The sequence below is a fragment of the Trichomycterus rosablanca genome, chromosome 14 (genome assembly GCF_030014385.1).
Source record: "Trichomycterus rosablanca isolate fTriRos1 chromosome 14, fTriRos1.hap1, whole genome shotgun sequence".
In the NCBI taxonomy this organism is placed as follows: domain Eukaryota; kingdom Metazoa; phylum Chordata; class Actinopteri; order Siluriformes; family Trichomycteridae; genus Trichomycterus; species Trichomycterus rosablanca.
The window spans coordinates 26,641,717-26,661,949 of NC_086001.1; the positions used below are offsets into that span (position 1 = coordinate 26,641,717).

Consider the following 20,233-nt stretch of genomic DNA (forward strand, 5'->3'; position numbering starts at 1 on the left):
TTTATGTTATAAATGTATTTGATTATTTATAATGTTATAAATGTATTTATTATTTATAATGTTATAAATGTATTTATTATTCATAATGTTATAAATGTATTTGATTATTTATAATGTTATAAATGTATTTGATTATTTATAATAATATAAATGTATTTGGTTATTTATAATGTTATAAATGTATTTAATATTTATAATGTTATAAATGTATTTATTATTCATAATGTTATAAATGTATTTGATTATTTATAATGTTATAAATGTATTTATTATTTATAATGTTATAAATGTATTTATTATTCATAATGTTATAAATGTATTTGGTTATTTATAATGTTATAAATGTATTTATTATTCTTAATGTTATAAATGTATTTGATTATTTATAATGTTATAAATGTATTTGATTATTTATAATGTTATAAATGTATTTATTATTTATGTTATAAATGTATTTGATTATTTATAATGTTATAAATGTATTTGATTATTTATAATGTTATAAATGTATTTGATTATTTATAATGTTATAAATGTATTTGATTATTTATAATGTTATAAATGTATTTGATTATTTATAATGTTATAAATGTATTTGATTATTTATAATGTTATAAATGTATTTGATTATTTATAATGTTATAAATGTATTTGATTATTTTCTGCTTCAGAACTGAACAAGGATTTCTGCTGCTCCTCGTGTCCACGTTCCTCTACAACCCAAAATCAGCTCCACAATCACATCAAGAGCTGCAACCATGATAAATATGAGACTCTGGTGAAGATTAAGACTGAACATGAGGATCTGACGCCCACCAGAAGCTCCAGTAATCAGCAAACGTCCTCTGGTACTGTCAGCATTAACACCTCCCTCAGTCCCACACAGGAAGAAGGAAACGTCTGCTCACAGTGTGGGAAGAGCTTCAGATTCCAGAGTGCTCTCAAAATACACCAGCGCATTCACATAGGAGAGAAACCGTATCAGTGCTCACAGTGTGAAAAGAGTTTTAATCATAAGAGTGCTCTTAAAATACACCAGCGCATTCACACTGGAGAGAAACCATATCAGTGCTCACAGTGTGGGAAGAGTTTTATTACACAGAGTCATCTCAAAATACACCAGCGCATTCACACTGGAGAGAAACCGTATCATTGCTCACAGTGTGGGAAGAGTTTTATTACACAGAGTCATCTCAAAATACACCAGCGCATTCACACTGGAGAGAAACCGTATCATTGCTCACAGTGTGGGAAGAGTTTTATTACACAGAGTCATCTCAAAATACACCAGCGCATTCACACTGGAGAGAAACCGTATCAGTGCTCACAGTGTGAGAAGAATTTTTATTGTCAGAGTCATTTAAAAAAACACCAGCGCATTCACACTGGGGAGAAACCGTATCAGTGCTCACAGTGTGGAAAGAGTTTTAATATACAGGGTAATCTTAAAGTACACCAGCGCATTCACACTGGAGAAAAACCATATCAGTGCTCACAGTGTGGAAAGAGTTTTAATATACAGGGTAATCTTAAACTCCACCAGCGCATTCACACTGGAGAGAAACCGTATCAGTGCTCACAGTGTGAGAAGAGCTTTACTGGACAGAGTGATCTGAAAAAACACCAGCGCATTCACACTGGAGAGGAACTGTATCAGTGCTCACAGTGTTGAAAGCGATGTTTTGTATAAAAGTGTCGACTAAATGTGTGTAAATGAGTCTATGAAAGTGAGTGAGCTGAGTGAGTGGGACGGTTAGTGAGTGACGTCTTCAGATTAATTGGTTCTTCATCCAGCTAAACATGGATTCAGTTTAGGAGCTGCTCATTTTTACAGATCTTCACTGTAAGTGTGCAGAATCTCAAATGGTTTTTGTGCTGCCATGTAGCTGGTTGAATGGAGTTAGTGTAGAATTATTGTAGAGACTAGGTGTACTGGCCAGTTAGCTCAGTTGGTTAGAGCGTGGTGCTAATAACACCAAGGTTGTGGGTTTGATCCCTGTACGGTCCACACCCAACTTAACAATTAAAGGTAGCACGTCTGAGAGAGAGTCAGGTGAGCATGTGCTGCATATCAGGACTTTCTAACCTGAGTAATTTAATCACTGAAAGTAAGAATACCACCCTGTTCTTCTGCCATCTTTAATTCTGGCTTTATTTCACCTAATGAACGTGGCATGATCTTTATAAATGCTTACAATCAATTCTGTCAATGGCAAAAATAAATAAATAAAAAGAGAACTGCTGTGTAATTTAGTGAATTCTTGCACTGCACATGGCAGAAGACTAAAAGAAATTTAGACCGTGTAGAATAAAAGTATTAGGAAAGTATGAGGTTAAAAGCATCAGCTTTTATTTATTCTTAAAAGAAAAATACATGAACCTCAGTCATCTCACACGAAGATCTGTTCTGCTCAACAACAGTAAAGCTCTCCATCGTTTCTGTGTGGCAGCTCCATAACTGAAGGGCTGTCAGTGTAGAATCGGGTATTTGGGTATATGACCTGCCCTTGAACATTGGCCGGTTAGCTCAGTTGGTTAGAGCGTGGTGCTAATAACACCAAGGTTGTGGGTTCGATCACCGTATGGGCCATACCCACTTTTGGACTTAAACTAAAAAAACAAGTGATCCTTCTCTAACTAGCAGGTCCTGTTAACCTGGGCTTCAAACGTTGTCTCAGCAAGTGTGAGATCTTTTTAAAGCCCCTCTCATTCAAGTCAGAAACATGCCATTATTTCAATTTGCCAAACTTAATGTTGATCAACCGAACATGAGACACAACAACAATGTGTAGTCCCACAGAATAGTGAAAATAAGTAACTGAAAAACATCCAGTAAACAACAGTCCTACAAGCACAAATATCCACCTGATAAGTCACCAGAGACCGGCTGTCCAAAGTTGAAGAACGTCCTTTTGGTTTCCATAGACGTTAAATGAAGATACTCACCCAACGTGAGGCTCGAACCCACGACCCTGAGATTAAAAGTCTCACGCGCTACCGACTGAGCTAGCCGGGCTTAAGCAGCATGTCAGAACAGACAGCTCATCGGTCAGACCAGGGGTGTCAAACTCATGGCCCGCGGGCCACATCCGGCCCGCCATGTCATTTTATGTGGCCCGCGAGAGGTTTAACGACTGTACGATTGTTGTGATGGGTTGAGTCATTACAGAGACCGTACTAGTGTAATGGGAGTCCTGCGACTTTAAGAGACAACGTGACATCGTAGTCATGGCAACTAACTTTAACCTTCGCTAGAAGCCATGTGACTTTTACGGCAAAAGAACGCGGGGTAGTGTAGTCAGTAATGTAAACAATAATAAATAAATACAGATAATTATCTTGCAGTATAATACAGAAGCACCGTCTGTAAGTAGTGTAACACGTGTAACAGATGTAACACTTGACTACAGCTGTGTGCTTTTACTGTATTAAGTTCTTTATTGTTTTTATTGTTTGTATGTTTACTTTATTTTGATGCACAGTGTATCACACAGCTGGCGAGCAAATAAACCGACTGTATTCTGAAGGGAGCTGTCTGTCTGTCTGTGTGTCTGTCTGTCTGTCTGTCTAGCTGAGAAAGGGGGATAAACTATTAGTAAGGGGAGAATGATTGTCTTAAAAATACACTGTAAAATCCTAAACAAACTGCATCTCTCAAAATGCCTAATTTTGTTACATGTAAAGTGACACAGCCCACCAGTAGATGATGTTAAGAAATATTTACACAATCCCAAAATGTGCAAGAAGATAAGCAGGGCTCTAGACTAACGTTTTGCACTGGTTGCTTTTTTTCTTAGGTGCACCAGCACAAAAGTTAGGTGCACCCAAATTTTCGACCGCATCGCATTTAACACCGCAGTTTTACAGGTTCACTTTTTTTTTTTTTTTTTTTAATCACTGTCCATACAGGCAATATTGACTTGGAAATAACTAACAATCTGGTCAACATGGCCTCGTCTGATGATCTGTTTGCTGCTGCCTGACAATGAAGGGCAGTGGGGAGAGGGGACACTTGGGCAGTGCATTTATCGCGGCATGTAATGTGTTTTATAGATGCATTGGGCTTTTTCAGCCTTTCAATTCGAAATGTATTAGAACCAGTCACAAATATACTATTGCCGGCCACTGTCTTCCCATGCTCTTTACAGTTAATATACTGTAGTAATTATACAGTTAATACAGTTAATTATAGTATTACAGACTAATTATAGCACACTTATAAAAATTATAAAAATAATAGAGTAAATGTGTATGTATGTGTGTATATCTATTTATGTATGTGTGTGTATATTTAAAATTATATGTACTGTATATGTTTGTGTGTGTGTTAGAGTGTAATCTTAAATAAAGTGCATTATATTATCGGCTTTACTGGATCTTTTACACAGATTCCCAAAATCGCTTGCGGTGCACTCACTGCGTATTTTGACTACATGTATTGTAATATATTTTGGTCTTTTAGTTATTTTTATATTTTACTTAACGAAAATATTGTCGTGTTTTTACTTTCACTATCGCGGCACTTTACCGCTAGCATTAGCCCCTTGCTACTGTAGAGGGTCGGCTCACCTAGCCGCTGTCCGGTGGGGATGCTGCGGGTCTTTTGCTGTGCGGTGGTGGAGGTGTGGGAATAAAGGCACACGACAGGGTAGAGTCACTTTAACTGTTTAGTCAGGACTTAAGTGAGCGTTACAACACTTTACACCGCCGAGCTCCAGAACCCGAACTTCCATTCTGGGGACATCCGGCGAGTCTCATATACAAAACTAAACTTACGGCAGAACGTCCGAACGCACGTGTATAAACCTGGTGCTGCATTCTGATTGGCTGAGCTGAATGTTGTTTACATATCGCCGCTACAATATTGTCCCGCCCTTCACTATCTCTGATTGGTTTAGACCATGATATTGGCCTAATGTGTGTCTGTTGTTTTTTTTTTCCCTCGGACGCCTGGTCGCACCGGTGCGACCTGAGATTTTTTTTAGTCGCACCATTGAGAAATTAGGTCGCATGTGCGACCAAATTGGTCGCACTCTAGAGCCCTGATAAGTAAGAAAATTAAGCAGAAGGAGGAAATGTAATGAAAGTGAAAACAAGTTTGTGCTTCAGGAAGAGAAACCGGTGCATCTCTTGTGTTATGAGGCCGTGTCTGTGGTAAAGGAGGACAATATAAATGCAGAATTCAGCCTCCAAGAAAAACAACAGACTGCAATCACAGCAGGATACGTTACAATTGGCCGTTTGAGGGCCACCATAATGCTAATGTGGCCCTTGGTGAAAATGAGTTTGACACCCCTGGTCTACACTAAAAGTTTTAGTGCGCATTTAAATCCTGTTTTAGGGTACTGATCACATTGTCTACACTAAAAGTTTTAGTGCGCTTTTAAACCCTGTTTTACGGTACTGATCACATTGTCTACACTAAAAGTTTTAGTGCGCTTTTAAACCCTGTTTTACGGTACTGATCACATTGTCTACACTAAAAGTTTTAGTGCGCTTCTAAACCTTGTTTTACGGTACTGATCACATTGTCTACACTAAAAGTTTTAGTGCGCTTCTAAACCTTGTTTTACGGTACGACGCTCTGACTTAGTACAGAGATTAAAACAGAAAGAAGTTTTTTTACAGTTTAATAAACTTATCGAGTCCTGATGCACACAGATGTACTAGAAATAAAGTCTGTTCTAGTCTAAATGTAGAACAATCTACATGTTCCAAATTCAGACCTTCTTTGGTATTAAAAAAATAAAGAAACCTGCTTTCAGTTAAATCCACTATATTTAAATAAGTGTCCTACTTACTCATAATACCACATCTTCTGTTTTTAAACTCCATGAAATAAGCAAAATAAATTATATGAATTCATCATATTTTTGAAGCGTTTAAGTATTTTACTGTAGGATTATGAAGTAACGGGATGGTAAACTTATATAAAGTGTTTATTCAATTATGTATTGACCAGTTTTTGAAGTCCAATAAAATAACCAAATTAAACAGATTAAATAAGGATGATAACTAAACATTATAATCCTTATATAAATATAATAAATAACCAGGGTATAAAAGGGTTTCTTTGCTAAGAAGAAATTCTGCAATGTTTCCTAACACAACAACCACTACAAAGTACACTGTAAACACTGTCAGTACATGGTGACTACGAGTGGTTGATTTCATATTAAAGTTTATGTTACGTTTTGTTAGGATTCAGTTGCAGGAGAAGCTGCAGGAAGTAAAAGATGTTCAGGATGAGGATGATGTGAGTTATGAGAGTAACGAGGAATTCTTTACCCAGTGACTTCCAGCATCACCATCATTCTTTTTCATTCCACACTGGAGCAATCAACAACAAAAAATCACTTAAAGGGTCTGCAGTGGATAAATGTTATTACAAAAAGTGTTCGACTTGTTCACCCATATTACAGTTTTACATTTCTAGAGTTTCCACAAGGTTAAAGTCATTAGACTGAACATTTTGTGATTGACTGTCCAGTTGAAGTAGATGTTGTTGTGCACAGTGAGCTGAAAAGACGACCTCTGAGAGCAGAAGAACAAATCGATGCTTCCAAGAGTTCTTTATCTACAAAACCTGCAGAAATTAAAGAGTTCTGCAACTGAGTCTGGTTACAGAGATGAAGCTCCAACTCCTGCTGTTCTGAAGTGTCTTCTGGAGACCAAGAAACAAGGAGAGGAAACATGAGAATGAAATGTTTATGTTATAACAGTCTGGATCCAACATGGTTGAGTGCAGCAGTAGGAACAGAGGAAGCTCTTCCTGTTGGTATTAGAGTTTGGACTTGAACATTTTCTCAGTTTATTACAGTCCTGTACAGCAGCGTCTCTTATCCAAGCAGTAGATGTTTGCTTTAGAGCTTTTTATTGCTTTGATTTACACTTTCCCAAACAGTGTCCTCAGCTTGGGAATCATTACAGCAGGTAGTGTACCAGCTCCCTGGTAAATCTTCAGTTATACGGGTTTCAGGGGCCCTGATTTATTCAACAGAGGAGGAATTTAACATGTGAAGAAGAGCAGTTTAAGATGTATGTTAGATGTATTTTATATTTTTGTTTAATCACAGTTTATTAAATAATTAGTTAATGTAATTCAGACATTAATAAATTATATTGTATTATAGTGTTAAATTGTGGCCTATTTTAATGAGATTATGCTTTAATGCTGTATTTTCTTAAATGTATTTATGCTTAATCTCATTACAGTCGCTACAAATAATATGTGGCTGCAATCAAAGAAATGCAGTATTTTTAACAATGTAAATAATATATTAATTATTAACTGTCAGATTTTGTTTACATTTTCCTAATTAGTTTTTTTTGTGTATCCAGATACATTTTTGTATTTAAATATTTATTTTTATTAATACTAAATATTGAAAAGAAAAAACCTCAAAAACATCTTTGTGCTGTTTATTATTATTATATTATTATTATTATTAGTAGTAGTAGTAGTAGAATTAGTAGTAGTATGTATCATGGTAAAATTCATGGTAAAATCAACCCAGCATTGGGTAAAAAACAATGGTTAAATTGCACAACCCAACAAGTTAAAATAACCCAAACACCTGGGACAGAAGTTTTTTTTAGCTTGATTATCTTGCTGGTGTCACGTTGTAATGAAACTAAAATAAACAAATAAATAAATGAATAATTAAAAGCCTAAAATTTAAAAGCAAGTGTTTAGGTTCATTCATCATCTTAACACATATTACAAACTAATCAAGCTCATCAAATTTCAGACATTGTTCACGTAAACAAAAATCTCAAGTGGAAGCACAAGATTCATTTATTTATAGACGGTGCTGTTTATGGTTTTACATTTAAAAACATGAACAGTTAAAAATAACAACACACACAACAACAACAATTTAATAATAATGTCACAAATCTGTACCCAAGCAACAAGCTGTAATTTATCTAGCACCACTAGATGGGAACGATCTCTGTACAACATTTCGAACTTCACTTTAAAAGTCAGTTCAGTGTGTTTTACTGTAGTAAGAATAGCTCCACATGTTTTTATGTAGTGTTTATGGTATTTAAGCTGGATGGATAGATGGAAGTTAACATGTAATCTAAGGTGACTCTTAAGTTTATTCGCTGCTGTTGGCTTATAAAGTTTTACTGAACAAACTGGCTCGTATTTTGGCACTGATGTACCTTCCTGAATGGTGATCTGCTTGGTCGACACAACTAGCACAAGTAATCGTGGTCTACACCCCACAAGCGCTCTGTTGTACTTGCGCATGCGCTGAACGCTACCATCCTGAAACTGCTAAAGTTTCTAAACCTTGGAACTCACACCGGCTCCCAAATGAAACTTGCCATTTGCTGAGTAAATAAAGCCAAAAAGTTAATAATTAGTCATTTAAGAGCAAGTTGGCTGTTAGATGGCGCTGTAAACAATGATTTGTGATTATATTTTGGGATGGAGCAGTCACATGTGGAACACTATAACACTACTAGTGCTATTATGATATTCAAGCTGGATGAATGGATGGAAATTAACATGTAATTTTAGGTGACTCTAAACTAGCACAAGCAGTTGTGATGCTCTGTTGTACTGCACATGTGCTGAATGCTACCATCCTGAAACTGCTAATGTTTCTCAATCTTGGACCTCACACTGGGCCCCAAATAAAAGCAGTAAGGTCCCACCAAGATTTGAACTCAGATCACTGGATTCAGAGTCCAGAGTACTAACCATTACACCATGGAACCCTGACACCACAAAAACTAAACGTAATGATTCGCCATTTGCTGAGTAAATAATGCAAAAATATTCAACTTCAGACTTTACTTTTACATCTCAAGTGATTTAAACTTATGTGATTGATATAATTGACTGAAATCAATTGACAAAACTGAGGTAATTTAGAAGTTTTAAACACTAAATAAAAGTAATTCTAGTTAAACTTTGCCACCCAAGTATCAAAATCACAACAAAACGTTCCACTGTTGGAAAATTGCACTAAGTTCAGGACGCAGTTGGCCCGTCCCTCCTTGTCGCTCTGAAGCAGATGATTTGATGTTTGTGCACCTGTTCAGGAGATCACAAGTCACTAATGATCACACAGAAGTCACTTGATTTTAATACTGTTTGTTTTTGAAATGAGATCCAACAAGCTCATGGTAAGGTGTCCAAATAATTTTGGCCACATAGTGTATCATTATTATTGCTGAGGAGTTATGTGTGTCTACATCACTTCACGTATCTACACTGTAAAACATTTCAGCGTCAATAAGTTATGTGAACTCATTACTTCTTTTCAACTCCAATTGTCATGACAAGTTTTGGATATTGAACTCAGGTTAATACGTTTTCAGAAAATCTAACGTAAAATAATCAGTTGTCTTGACTACTTGTGAGTTTTTCTATGTTGTCAATGTTCATTTAACTTAAGTCTGTAAGTTATCAGTTAAAAAAAGAAAAGGGGAAAGAGTGGGCGATTCCTATAGGTGGGCACCATTTTTGAGTTAGACAGAACAATAATATTTTTTGAAATGTTAAAACCATGGGAGCATGGGGCTAACCAATATTTTTCACAGACGGAAAGCCATTAATATTAAGACTGATAAAAAACAAGAATAACACACGTTATGCAATAGTGGACTACTTTCAGCGGCAGAGGGATGCACCTGACTCTGGACTACAGTTTGAGACAAATTGAGTGCGGATTGATACACCGAGTGGAGTTTGGCAAGTTGGAGCGTTTTCTACTGAAAGCGTCAATGGCGGGAAGCAGGTGAGTTTATCAAAGTTTAAAACCTGTGTGATAAAAAGTGAAATTGTGTACGCCGATCATTGAATGTGACAGAACTGACGGATTTACTTGTTTCGATATGTTTGCCGAGGCCATGAACGCTTAACATTAGGTTAACGGTTAGCTACTACACCACTTGGGTCCATGGCAGATGTTTTGTTTTGTGCTGTAATGCGTTTAACGGAACGTTAACTGTGGCGAACTAAACTTTGGTTTGCCTTTGAACGAAACGTCTGCATGCGTGCTCAGGTAAGCTAATAGTGGTAAAGATTATGTTAACTAGCTAGCTAATTCGTTAGCCATCCACTTTCAAAGGTAAATAACGACTTATTTTGTGCGTTATTACACTGTGTTGATCTGCTGTGTTAAATAATTTGTATTTTCTTTTTAAAGTTGTAATTGAGTTAAATTGACCTGTGTAGGGATGAATGAAGAGAGCTAAATATCTCCCTATCCAGATAATAATTTTATTCACATACATTTTTGAGAACACAATTCAGCAGTCTTGTTTTTTCTCTCTGCAGAGTTCTGAAGGCCCCTCTTATGAAGTGGAAATGGCCAAGGAAGAATACTACATCACTACAAAGAGCACATTTATTCCTAAACAACATTTATGGAACCTGTTTGCAATAAATGTGTTCAAAAGTGGCATTGTTTTTATTTTGGGTACACATTGCCTTTTTAAAAGATGTACCAAGAGCCAAGGTGAAAACTTATGAAATATTTGTTGTTTAAATAAATGTTATTTAAAAACAAAAGTTGTAAGTTCATTCATTGTAAAGTTTAAAGAAACTGGGAAACATTTCTTAGTCAAGTCTAGAAATTACAAACATAAGCACTGTTAACTTTAGACAATAAGTTATGTGAATATAGCTGAAGTTTTATTAACTTAAAAGTGTGTGTTATAATAGTGAGGAATTGTATGTTTATTTGACTAGATAGCTCATTTTCTGAAATGAATAAAATAAACATAGTAAGTTATTTTGACTCGGTGCATCAAGTTGAAACAATGAATAATCATTAGTTAAAAAACGTTTTAACTTAACTTCTTGAGTTGTTACAACGGTTTTCATCAAGTTGAGTTTACTCAGCTTTTTAAGGCAGCAGGTGAACTTAAGTTTCTGAGTTTAACCAACGTGAAATGTTTTACAGTGTATGCATGTCTAACATACGTATCAATTCTGTTAATATTCATAAACATGCACACACACAATACACACACATACACAATACACACACATGCTTCCACATTCACATGTTTTTGCTGTATGTGTTATGTAGATAATATTTAGGTGATTTGATGTATTTTTGACATTTTATTATTATTTAAGTGAAGCTTTTTACAAGTTTAGAGGTTTTGTGTTTTGCTTCACTGTATGTATGGTGCATCATTAAACTGTTATACATTATTTGATTCTATTTTGTATTAGATGAGATGGTTTGTCTCTGTATTGACCTGCGATTAATTTTTAAATGACAGCTAACGATAGTGATCCGACTCTTTTAAGTATTTTGTATAACATATAAAATGTTGACTTCATCAAAAAGAATCGACTCCTTCAGCTTCTAACGGCTCATTGCTGAGTACTATCAACTTAGTGAATCGACTCAAACTAAACTGCGTCTTTATGCACATGAGGAAGAAATCTATGTAGAGATCTCAAATAACATGAACTTGAAGGTGTGAACTTACATTGTAGAAAAGAAAAACAAGCCAGTAGCAGCAGTGTGCACATTAAACCATTTACAGCAGGGCAATTAAGTTTGGCAGATTGAAATAATGGCATGTTTCTGACCTGAATGAGAAGGGCATTAAAAAGATCTCACACTTGTCAGAGACAACGTTTGAAGTCCAGGTCAATAGGACCTGCTAGTTAGAGAAGGATTACTTGTTTGTTAGTTTATGTCCAAAAGAGGGTGTGGCTCGTACAGGGATCAAACCCATGACCTTGGCATTATTAGCACCACACTCTAAACAACTGAGCTAACCAGCCAGTTCATCAATGCTCTTTAGATCTTTGTACATAAATCTACACTGTCCCTGTTTAAGCAGCTGAAACTGACTTTAATAATACACATCTAAGAGGTTTTGTGGGTTCTTATATGTGTGAACTATCTAAACTATATATTTCTTAAAGTTCTTGACTGAGCTAAATGCCGCCAACCAGTGACTGGAGCAGATACGACTCAGGTCCTGCACACAGTAAGTAGTTCTGATACACAGTACCAGCCTGCACACCAGAGGGGCTCCAAACCTCAAGTTTTCACTCATTGAATCATGTTTGTGAACTTTGTGGAATGATTGTAGGATTTGTACGTGTTGAGCTACTGTTAATATTTTTCCCCAATTGAACTAAACCTGAATTGATGTTTTAACTGTTCATTAAGACTTCACTAAGAGTTATTACCATCAAGCAAATGTAAAGCATATTTCTATATGAGATAATATACACTAAGGTTTAATCGTCTGATCATCAGACATGGTTGTGCAATAAAAGGCACTCGTCCCTGGGTGGGCTCGAACCACCAACCTTTCGGTTAACAGCCGAACGCGCTAACCGATTGCACCACAGAGACACATGCACAGCTGTCAGGGTCACATGACTTGCTTAAGTCAGGCTAATAAACAGTATAATACTGTAACAGGCATGGTGGCTAACACCATAGAGTTACATTTGGTCAGTTCCCATGGTCTCCCTTAGGGGGCAATAGAGAGGGAATTACCCATGTTTTCTTTTGTGAAAAGAAGTAGACACAGCATTTTCCTGATGGAAGCAAAAGCGGTTTGCTACTTGGTGTGCTGCTTTGCATTTTTCATCTTTTTGAAGATTTAAAGAGTCCTTTCCTAGGAAACTTTGATGTTTTATGCCTAGATGTAAGTACAGTAATCCCTCCTCGATCGCGGGGGTTGCATTCCAGAACCCTCCGCGAAAGGTGAAAATCCGCGAAGTAAAAACCATGTGTTTATATGGTTATTTTTATAACCCGATTCCATCGGGTTTAGCATTTAGCATCTTGTCATTAAAACCAATGGATTGAGGTAGCACAGCATGCTAACATCAATATAACATCTCCCTTCATGTAACGATAACGGTTACATTTCCTGACAAGCCCGAACTTGCAAATAAAAACACTTGGTACAAGTTTATACAAGTTAAAAATCAGTAATATTTTATTTACGTTTGAAAAGAACTCCATTCGTTTGTCCGCACAGTCAGCCATGTTTATTTTTCTGTGAGAGAAGAGCGCCTGACCCGCAATGAATTCTGGGATTGCCTTGATCACTAAGGCAGCGTCGGATGCTCACTCATTCTTGAGTGAAAATAACGTTGAAATGTTAAGAAGTGAGGATATTAAGGCATCTAAGATTTGGAACAGCCTCCTAATCGGGAGCGCGCACAGGATGACGTAAAATGCGTCTATGTAGAGAGCTCACTAGCTTTTCGAACACACCCCTTGTCTGCAGAAATCCACAAACCAGCGAAGAATCCGTGATTTATATTTAGACATGCTTGCAAATAAAATCCGCGATAGAGTGAAGCCGCAAAAGTCGAAGCGCGATATAGCGAGGGATTACTGTACTGCAAACTGCGTTTTGATTATCATTATTCTTGGGATAATTTCTCTTTTTGGAAATATTATGGAAGGTAGATGCTAATGCTATATGCTAATTTCCTTTGTATATTTACATTGCTAATGCATTAATATTGCTACTTCTGTAGAAAAGGAGTTTATTCGGGAATCAACTACACATTATTAACTGATGGATTTTAAAAAAGGACATTCAACTTTAATAAGGACTAACTAAGGGTATGGATAAGGACTGCATTATACGGAATAACTCTGATTCAGTTGAAGTGGACTCCCGGTAAGGCGTATAAGCTTTGAACCCTACAAAGTCTACTTTGGTCAACTTTTTTTGGATTTATTTTGCATCATCTTGGGAAGAAGATATTTGTAAATATTTGGTTTATGGTGGATATATGACTTTATCTTTACTGTCTTGTTTTGTTTTCAATGCATTATTACAGTTTTTGTTCAGCAAAAAAAGTTGACCAAAGTAGACTTTGTTTATATTTTGACAACATAAGGACATAACATGGTAAAATAATGTAAAAACATTGTGTTGTAGAAAAGCATTACGCACTTTAATCGGGAATGATTTGCACTCTACTTTTTTATGTTACTGTTATATTTGTTTCCTGTACAAAATTGTTTTTGTTTTTTTTAAAGTAATTTGTTTATTTGCACGTTGTAAAAAGAAAATCTCTCTCTCTATACAGGCTCACTGTGGAGGCAAATTGGTGGTTAAGTGGGCGGGTCTAAACTGCTGTAGGCTGAATGAGCAGAGATAAACTGATGAAGGCTGAATGAATGTACCACAATACAGTATAGTTTAGATGGTTCACACATATAAGAACCCACAAAACCTCTTAGATGTGTATTAAGAAAGTCTGAACATAAGAAATGACTAGACAGAGATGTCTGAAGTAGGACTGAGATCTCGGATCATTAAAATAACATGAAACTGCTGCATTTCTGGTGCAATAACAAACAAATTCAGTTTATTTCAGCTAATTTCTGCAGATCTTCACTGAAAGTGTGCAGAATCTCAAATGGTTTTTGTGCTGCTGGTTGAATGGGGTTAGTGTAGAATTATGTACAAAGATCTAAACAGAGAACAGATGAACTGGCCGGTTAGCTCAGTTGGTTAGAGCGTGGTGCTAATAACGCCAAGGTTGCTGGTTCGATCCCCGTACGGGCCACACCCTCTTTAATGATTAAAGGTAGCATGGCTGAGAGAGAGTCAGGTGAGCATGTGCTGCATATCAGGACTTTCTAACCTGAGTAATTTAATAACTGAAAGTAAGAATACCACCCTGTTCTTCTACCATCTTTAATTCTGGCTTCATTTCACATCTCACATGAAGATCTGTTCTGCTCAACAACAGTAAAGCTCTCCATCGTTTCTGTGTGGCAGCTCCATAACTGAAGGGCTGTCAGTGTAGAATCGGGTATGTGGGTGTATGACCTGACATCGGCCGGTTAGCTCAGTTGGTTAGAGCGTGGTGCTAATAACGCCAAGGTCGTGGGTTCGATCCCCATACGGGCCGCACCCCCTTTTGGACTTAAACTAACAAACAAGTGAGCTTTCTCTAACTAGCAGGTCCTATTGACCTGGGCTTCAAATGTTGTCATTCTGGTAGGACAATAAAAGCGATATACTACTTTTTATTCAATGTATTTAACTACATAGTGTTGTACAACATTCCATGTGTACTTAATACTTTTGTATTTTAATACTTGCAAATTTGAATACTTGCATACTTTAATACTTGCTTACTATAATACTTTGCATTAATATATATTGAGCTGCTGTAATAAATGATCTATCTATACATTAATTTAATTTGATCTGTAATGCTAGTGATGGGCTATCCTAAACTATCTTTAGGAAGGTAGATATATCTAGCTTTGGGGTTGTTGAGGCTAAATATTCATGATTGTTGTAATGTTGCTACACAATCACATTAAAAATCCCTTTTAAAACTAATGTTTGATATTGCAGGGTCTGATGAAGACACTAAAAATCTTATCCGGTGCAGAGTGGCCAACCAGGCCCTCTTCACTGGAAAACGGAATGCAGGGGTTCGAGGGTTTGAGTAAGTAACTGTTTGTTTGACGTAACAAAATTTGTGTTACATCTTATGCATAATATTAATTACAAAGGGTGGTATAAAGACAAGTTTTAGTATTCAAGTTTTGCAAATTTTTTCAAAGCATTAAAAACTTTTAATGGCTAAACTTTTTTTGAAGCAGTGTATGTTATATACATTAATAACTGTTATGTGCATTATATTGTAGAGGCTTTGTGTTGGAGAACCGAATGCAGGGGAAGGTGACTCCCACTTATGTGAAGAAGAAGTGGGAGAACCTCAAACAAAAATACAAAGTAAGCTCCGTTTGTTGGTAAGATCTTCAGTAAAAATATCAGAAAAGATTTGTAATACAAGTTAAGGTCCTTGTACTGTGTTTATGAATCTTGTAGGAACTTAAGTGTCCACCTACTGGGGTAAGTAAAGAGGGTGGTGAAGCAACAGCAGCATCTTGGAAATGGTATGCGGATATGGATGAGGCAACAGGTGGGAGACCATCAATTAGCCCAGAGACCCTTATTTCCTCATCTGGCCAGGATGCTGCTGAAGCTTCATCATCCTCGAGAAGCATGGAAACCCCAGCCAAAAAGAGACGAGGGGAGAAAGATTTAGTTGAGTATCTGAGGGAGATGGAAGAAAGGGAAAATGAGAGGGAGATAGAAGCAGCAGAGAACGAGGAGAGAAGATGGAGAGAGGCTGAGGAGAGAGAGGAAAGAATAGAAAAGGAAAGAATAGATCGAGAGGAGAAGAGAGAGCAAGAGGCGCGCCAGAGAGAGGAAAAGCGAGAGCGAGAGAGAGAGGAGAGGAGAGACCAGGAAGCAAGAATGAGGGAGGAAAGGAGAGATAGGGAGGCAAGAGAGAGAGAGGAAAGGTTTATTAAAATCCTAGAGATTCTAATGAAAAAATAAATAGTTGAAAATCAAAAAGTGTTGTAGTATTATTGTATGTTGTGAGAAAGAAAATGTTTTGGCAAATAATGGACATAAAGAATTTTCTTTTTCATTTAACCTTAATTAAAAATAGAAAAACTGGAAAAATTGTAATTAAAAAAATATTTTAAAGTTTTACTTTTAAATAATGCATAAACTGTTAATGTCAAGAGACAATCAAGAACTGTAGAACAAAACGTAAAAACAAACAACATGAACCTATTAACAAAACATTTTTCTAAATATAATCATGCTCATAAAGAGCTGGTATGCTGTGCTGTGGTGCTGTGACAGCTGCAGCCAGATGCTTTCTTGCATCTTCACCTGATGTAATGTCATTTATTACAGGCTCTGGTTGGTCAACATGTACCTCTGTTAATTGTGGCTCAATAATGTCTCCATGAGCTATACAGAGGTTGTGGAGCACCGCACCGCATGCAACAACCGCCGGGGCGAAGACAGGTCTCACCTCAAGGGCTTTAAAGAAAATGATTGTCTTAATCATTCCAAAAGCCCTTTTCACCACATTCCTGGCCTTGGACAGTTTGCTGTTAAAACGAGCCTGTACAGGGTTCTGCACAGGCTCTCGATAGGGGGTCAGGAGCCGGATGGGTGTATTAATGCAGGGATAACCCCCATCCCCAAGAATGTATCATCCTGCAGGTGGGTATAAGCCCTTTTTATACACAGGGCTGTTCTTTAGTACCCTTGCATCATGAATCGACCCAGGGTAACCAACAAAAATGTCTCTGAACTTCCCCTGGTGGTCACAGATGGTTTGAAGCTGAATCGAGTGGAACAGCTTCCTGTTTAGGTAGCACTGTGCATTGGCAGATGGGGGTTTTATTAGAATGTGGCACCCATCAGTAGCGCCAACTGCCACTCTAAAACATTCGGATCCTACACACTCTAGTTCATCACCAGTTGGTAGGGTGATGATCCTCCTGACGAGCCCTCTGACAGCCCTACTCATTCTGTGTACAATGTCGTGCACAGACGATTTTCGAAAAATTATTCTACTGTAATTATTAATATGTGTCAGATCTATCATTTTGTCATTTATTTTCATTGTATTAATCTAATCATGGTAATGTAGTATACTGTTGCTAAAGAGGTTGGCAGTACTTACATTATTTCTGAGGTAAAAAATCAATAACTTTCCTAGTTCTCTTCTGTGATTTACTACTCTCTGCCATCTCAGTGTGGAGTCGGGATACATGACTATAGATTAATCAGTTAGTGGCGCAAATAAAGACGATAAATACCCGACATTTTGGCAGATGAGCTATGAACTATGGTGATATTACGTCATCACGTCCTTACGTCATCACTTGACGTTGGTAAGATGGCGGACGTAGTACATACGGGTGTTGTGAGCATACTGCATACTAATGTACTGAAACTACGTACTTCTTTACTGGCCGAGCGGTGCATACTTCCTCCAATCTAGTACGTACTCAGGACGCAGCCAGAATTTGCACCACTGGGATGTGAACTGAAGTATCTCCATGTGAGGACAGAACTCCTTGATATGGAAATATATGTCCTGATGTTTCTGTCTGGTGAGCCTTTTGACTACTGTACCTGTAGCATCAAAACTTACACTTGAACCTTGAGTCTTTACTAGTGTTTTGTAGACTAGTAGTTGAGAGGGGGTCCAATAATAGCAAAAAAAAAAAAAAGGTCTTATCAGATGAAGGGAAAGGATAGGGTGTTTGTGTCCTACCTCTTTATCCCATCTCTCTTGTTTGGCTTTTCATAATGTACTCAGGATTGGTAGGTGGTTAGGCTCTGGGTCAGCGAGTGCCATTATCTTGTATTCCTCTGTGGCACGCCACAGTTTTTTTTACCCTCACAGAGTTCTTCAAGACCTGCAGTCTTTTCTCTCCAGACAGCATGCACTTTACCTTTCCAGTATGAAGACTGTCATCAATGTTATTAATTCTGCATTTTAGCACTGCTGGTGTGCTCACCTCTGGTAGACTCTCACTGAAAATGCACAATTTTTTAAATAAGTTTGCCATCCCATTACTTCATCATCCTGCAATAAAAATTTATAAAAGCCATTTAATGAGCACAAGAGTAAGTGATCCTAAAGAATATAGTGATTTGATTATTTTACTAGACTTTAAAAAGTGGTCTATACAGAATCAAAGACACTTTATATTAGTTTGCCATTTTATTATTTCACATTCCTACAGTAAAAATTCATTTAGAAACTCATATGAGTACAAAATAGTGTAATTTCATAACAAATTGATTTGCTTGTATAACAGGACTTTAAAATGTAATGTATACAGAACCGAAACAACGTTTTACACAAGTTTGTCATCACATTACTCCGAATTTCTACAGTACAAATGTCTTAAACTCATGTAAGTAATACAAGCGTAAATGCTCTTTTTAATACCAAAGAAGGTCTGAATTTGGAACATGTAGATTGTTCTACATTTAGACTAGAACAGACTTTATTTCTGGTACATCTGTGTGCATCAGGACTCGATAAGTTTATTAAACTGTAAAACTTCTTTCTGTTTTAATCTCTGTACTAACAGTCAGAGCATCATACTGTAAAACAGGGTTTATAAAATGAATAGTTCCGGTCCTAAAATCTGATTGGCTGAGCCGCGTTCTGAGCCGTTGTAAAATCCCCGATATACTCACACCTATGACCACCTCACATTCCGTATTAATACGCCACCTTCAGTTCATACCTAGTTTGCAGCACATTAAAAATGGAAAATTTAAGGTAAATTTTGACTTATTGGGTGGGTTAACAGTGAATGAATGGTGTGAAGAGATGGACAGAACTGAAGAGAATGAAAATAGAAGACATGCGGAAATTAACGGCAGGGACATAGCAGTGTTCGAAAAATTCCGAAATGAAGAAGGCACAGTGAAACAGACACAGTGGGCCGTTCGCTGTTTTCAGAACTGGTGTACTGAGAAAAACGTCACTGTTGATTTTGAAAAAGTCACCAAAGCAGAGCTGAACCAACTTCTTCGTCGGTTTTATGCTACAGTGAGGAATGGAAAAGGTGAATCATATGGTTTCAGCAGCTATGTTGGCTTACGCGCAGAACTGAACAGATATATCAATGACCCCCCTCTTAGTCTGTCTTGGTGTATCCTTAATGACTCCGCTTTTACCACTAGCAACAACGTTTTCACTGGAGTTGTAAAAAAACTTCGCAGAGAAGGTCAAGACAATTCAACACACCATCAGGCTATAACGGACGAAGATTTCATTAAAATCAAGTACTCCGAGGCGCTCAATCCAAACACACCAGTGGGGCTTGTCAATAAAGTCTGGTTTGACATACAGTTGCATCTAGGACGGCGAGCCAAAGAAGGGAACCGGCAACTAATGCCAGAATCATTTGTCGTTCGTAAGGACGAGAATGGTTTAAAGTATGCCACCTTGACATTTAATGAAATGACAAAAAACCACAAAGACCCGAACGAAAGAGCGAAAGAGAGCCGACGTGGATTTATGTACGAGCAGCCGGACGACGTGTTATGCCCTGTTTCCTCCTTGGAGAAATATCTGTCCCTTCTTCTTACGAACCCACCAGCCTTTTATCTCCATCCAAAGAAGACAGCCCTTACCAAAGAAATATGGTAATTATTGTAAACTAATTCTGTAACACTTTCTTTGACAGACCAATTTGGTCACATTGTAACTCATTTTTTTACATTACAACTGGTGTTTGGTGGTAAAAACATGGCAGTCAATATGTAAGCTAGAATCTTTTCATTATGTCAATTTTATTTTGCTCTTTAGGTACATCAGAGAGCCCATGGGGGTCAATTTTCTTGGCTCTATGCTGCCCAGAATTTGCAAGGCAGCTGGCATTGAAACTGTATACAC

General features: G+C 37.1%; 1 protein-coding gene and 2 non-coding genes across 3 annotated transcripts in view; 2 read left to right on the forward strand and 1 right to left on the reverse strand.

Annotated features, from left to right (window-relative positions):
• Window positions 1-718: 718 nt before the first annotated feature.
• The window catches only part of LOC134326792 (zinc finger protein 850-like), a gene marked incomplete at both ends in the record, with an annotated part of 81,708 nt that continues 62,193 nt past the window's right edge, over window positions 719-20,233 (forward strand). Inside the window, one exon of the mRNA XM_063008950.1 lies at window positions 719-1,630. Within this exon, the coding sequence (XP_062865020.1) occupies window positions 719-1,630 (912 nt within the window). The remainder of the gene's footprint in view (window positions 1,631-20,233) is intronic.
• On the reverse strand, window positions 12,280-12,353 carry trnan-guu (transfer RNA asparagine (anticodon GUU)). Its single transcript has one exon. It is a non-coding gene; the product is annotated as a tRNA-Asn (tRNA).
• trnai-aau (transfer RNA isoleucine (anticodon AAU)) lies at window positions 14,817-14,890 on the forward strand. Its single transcript has one exon. It is a non-coding gene; the product is annotated as a tRNA-Ile (tRNA).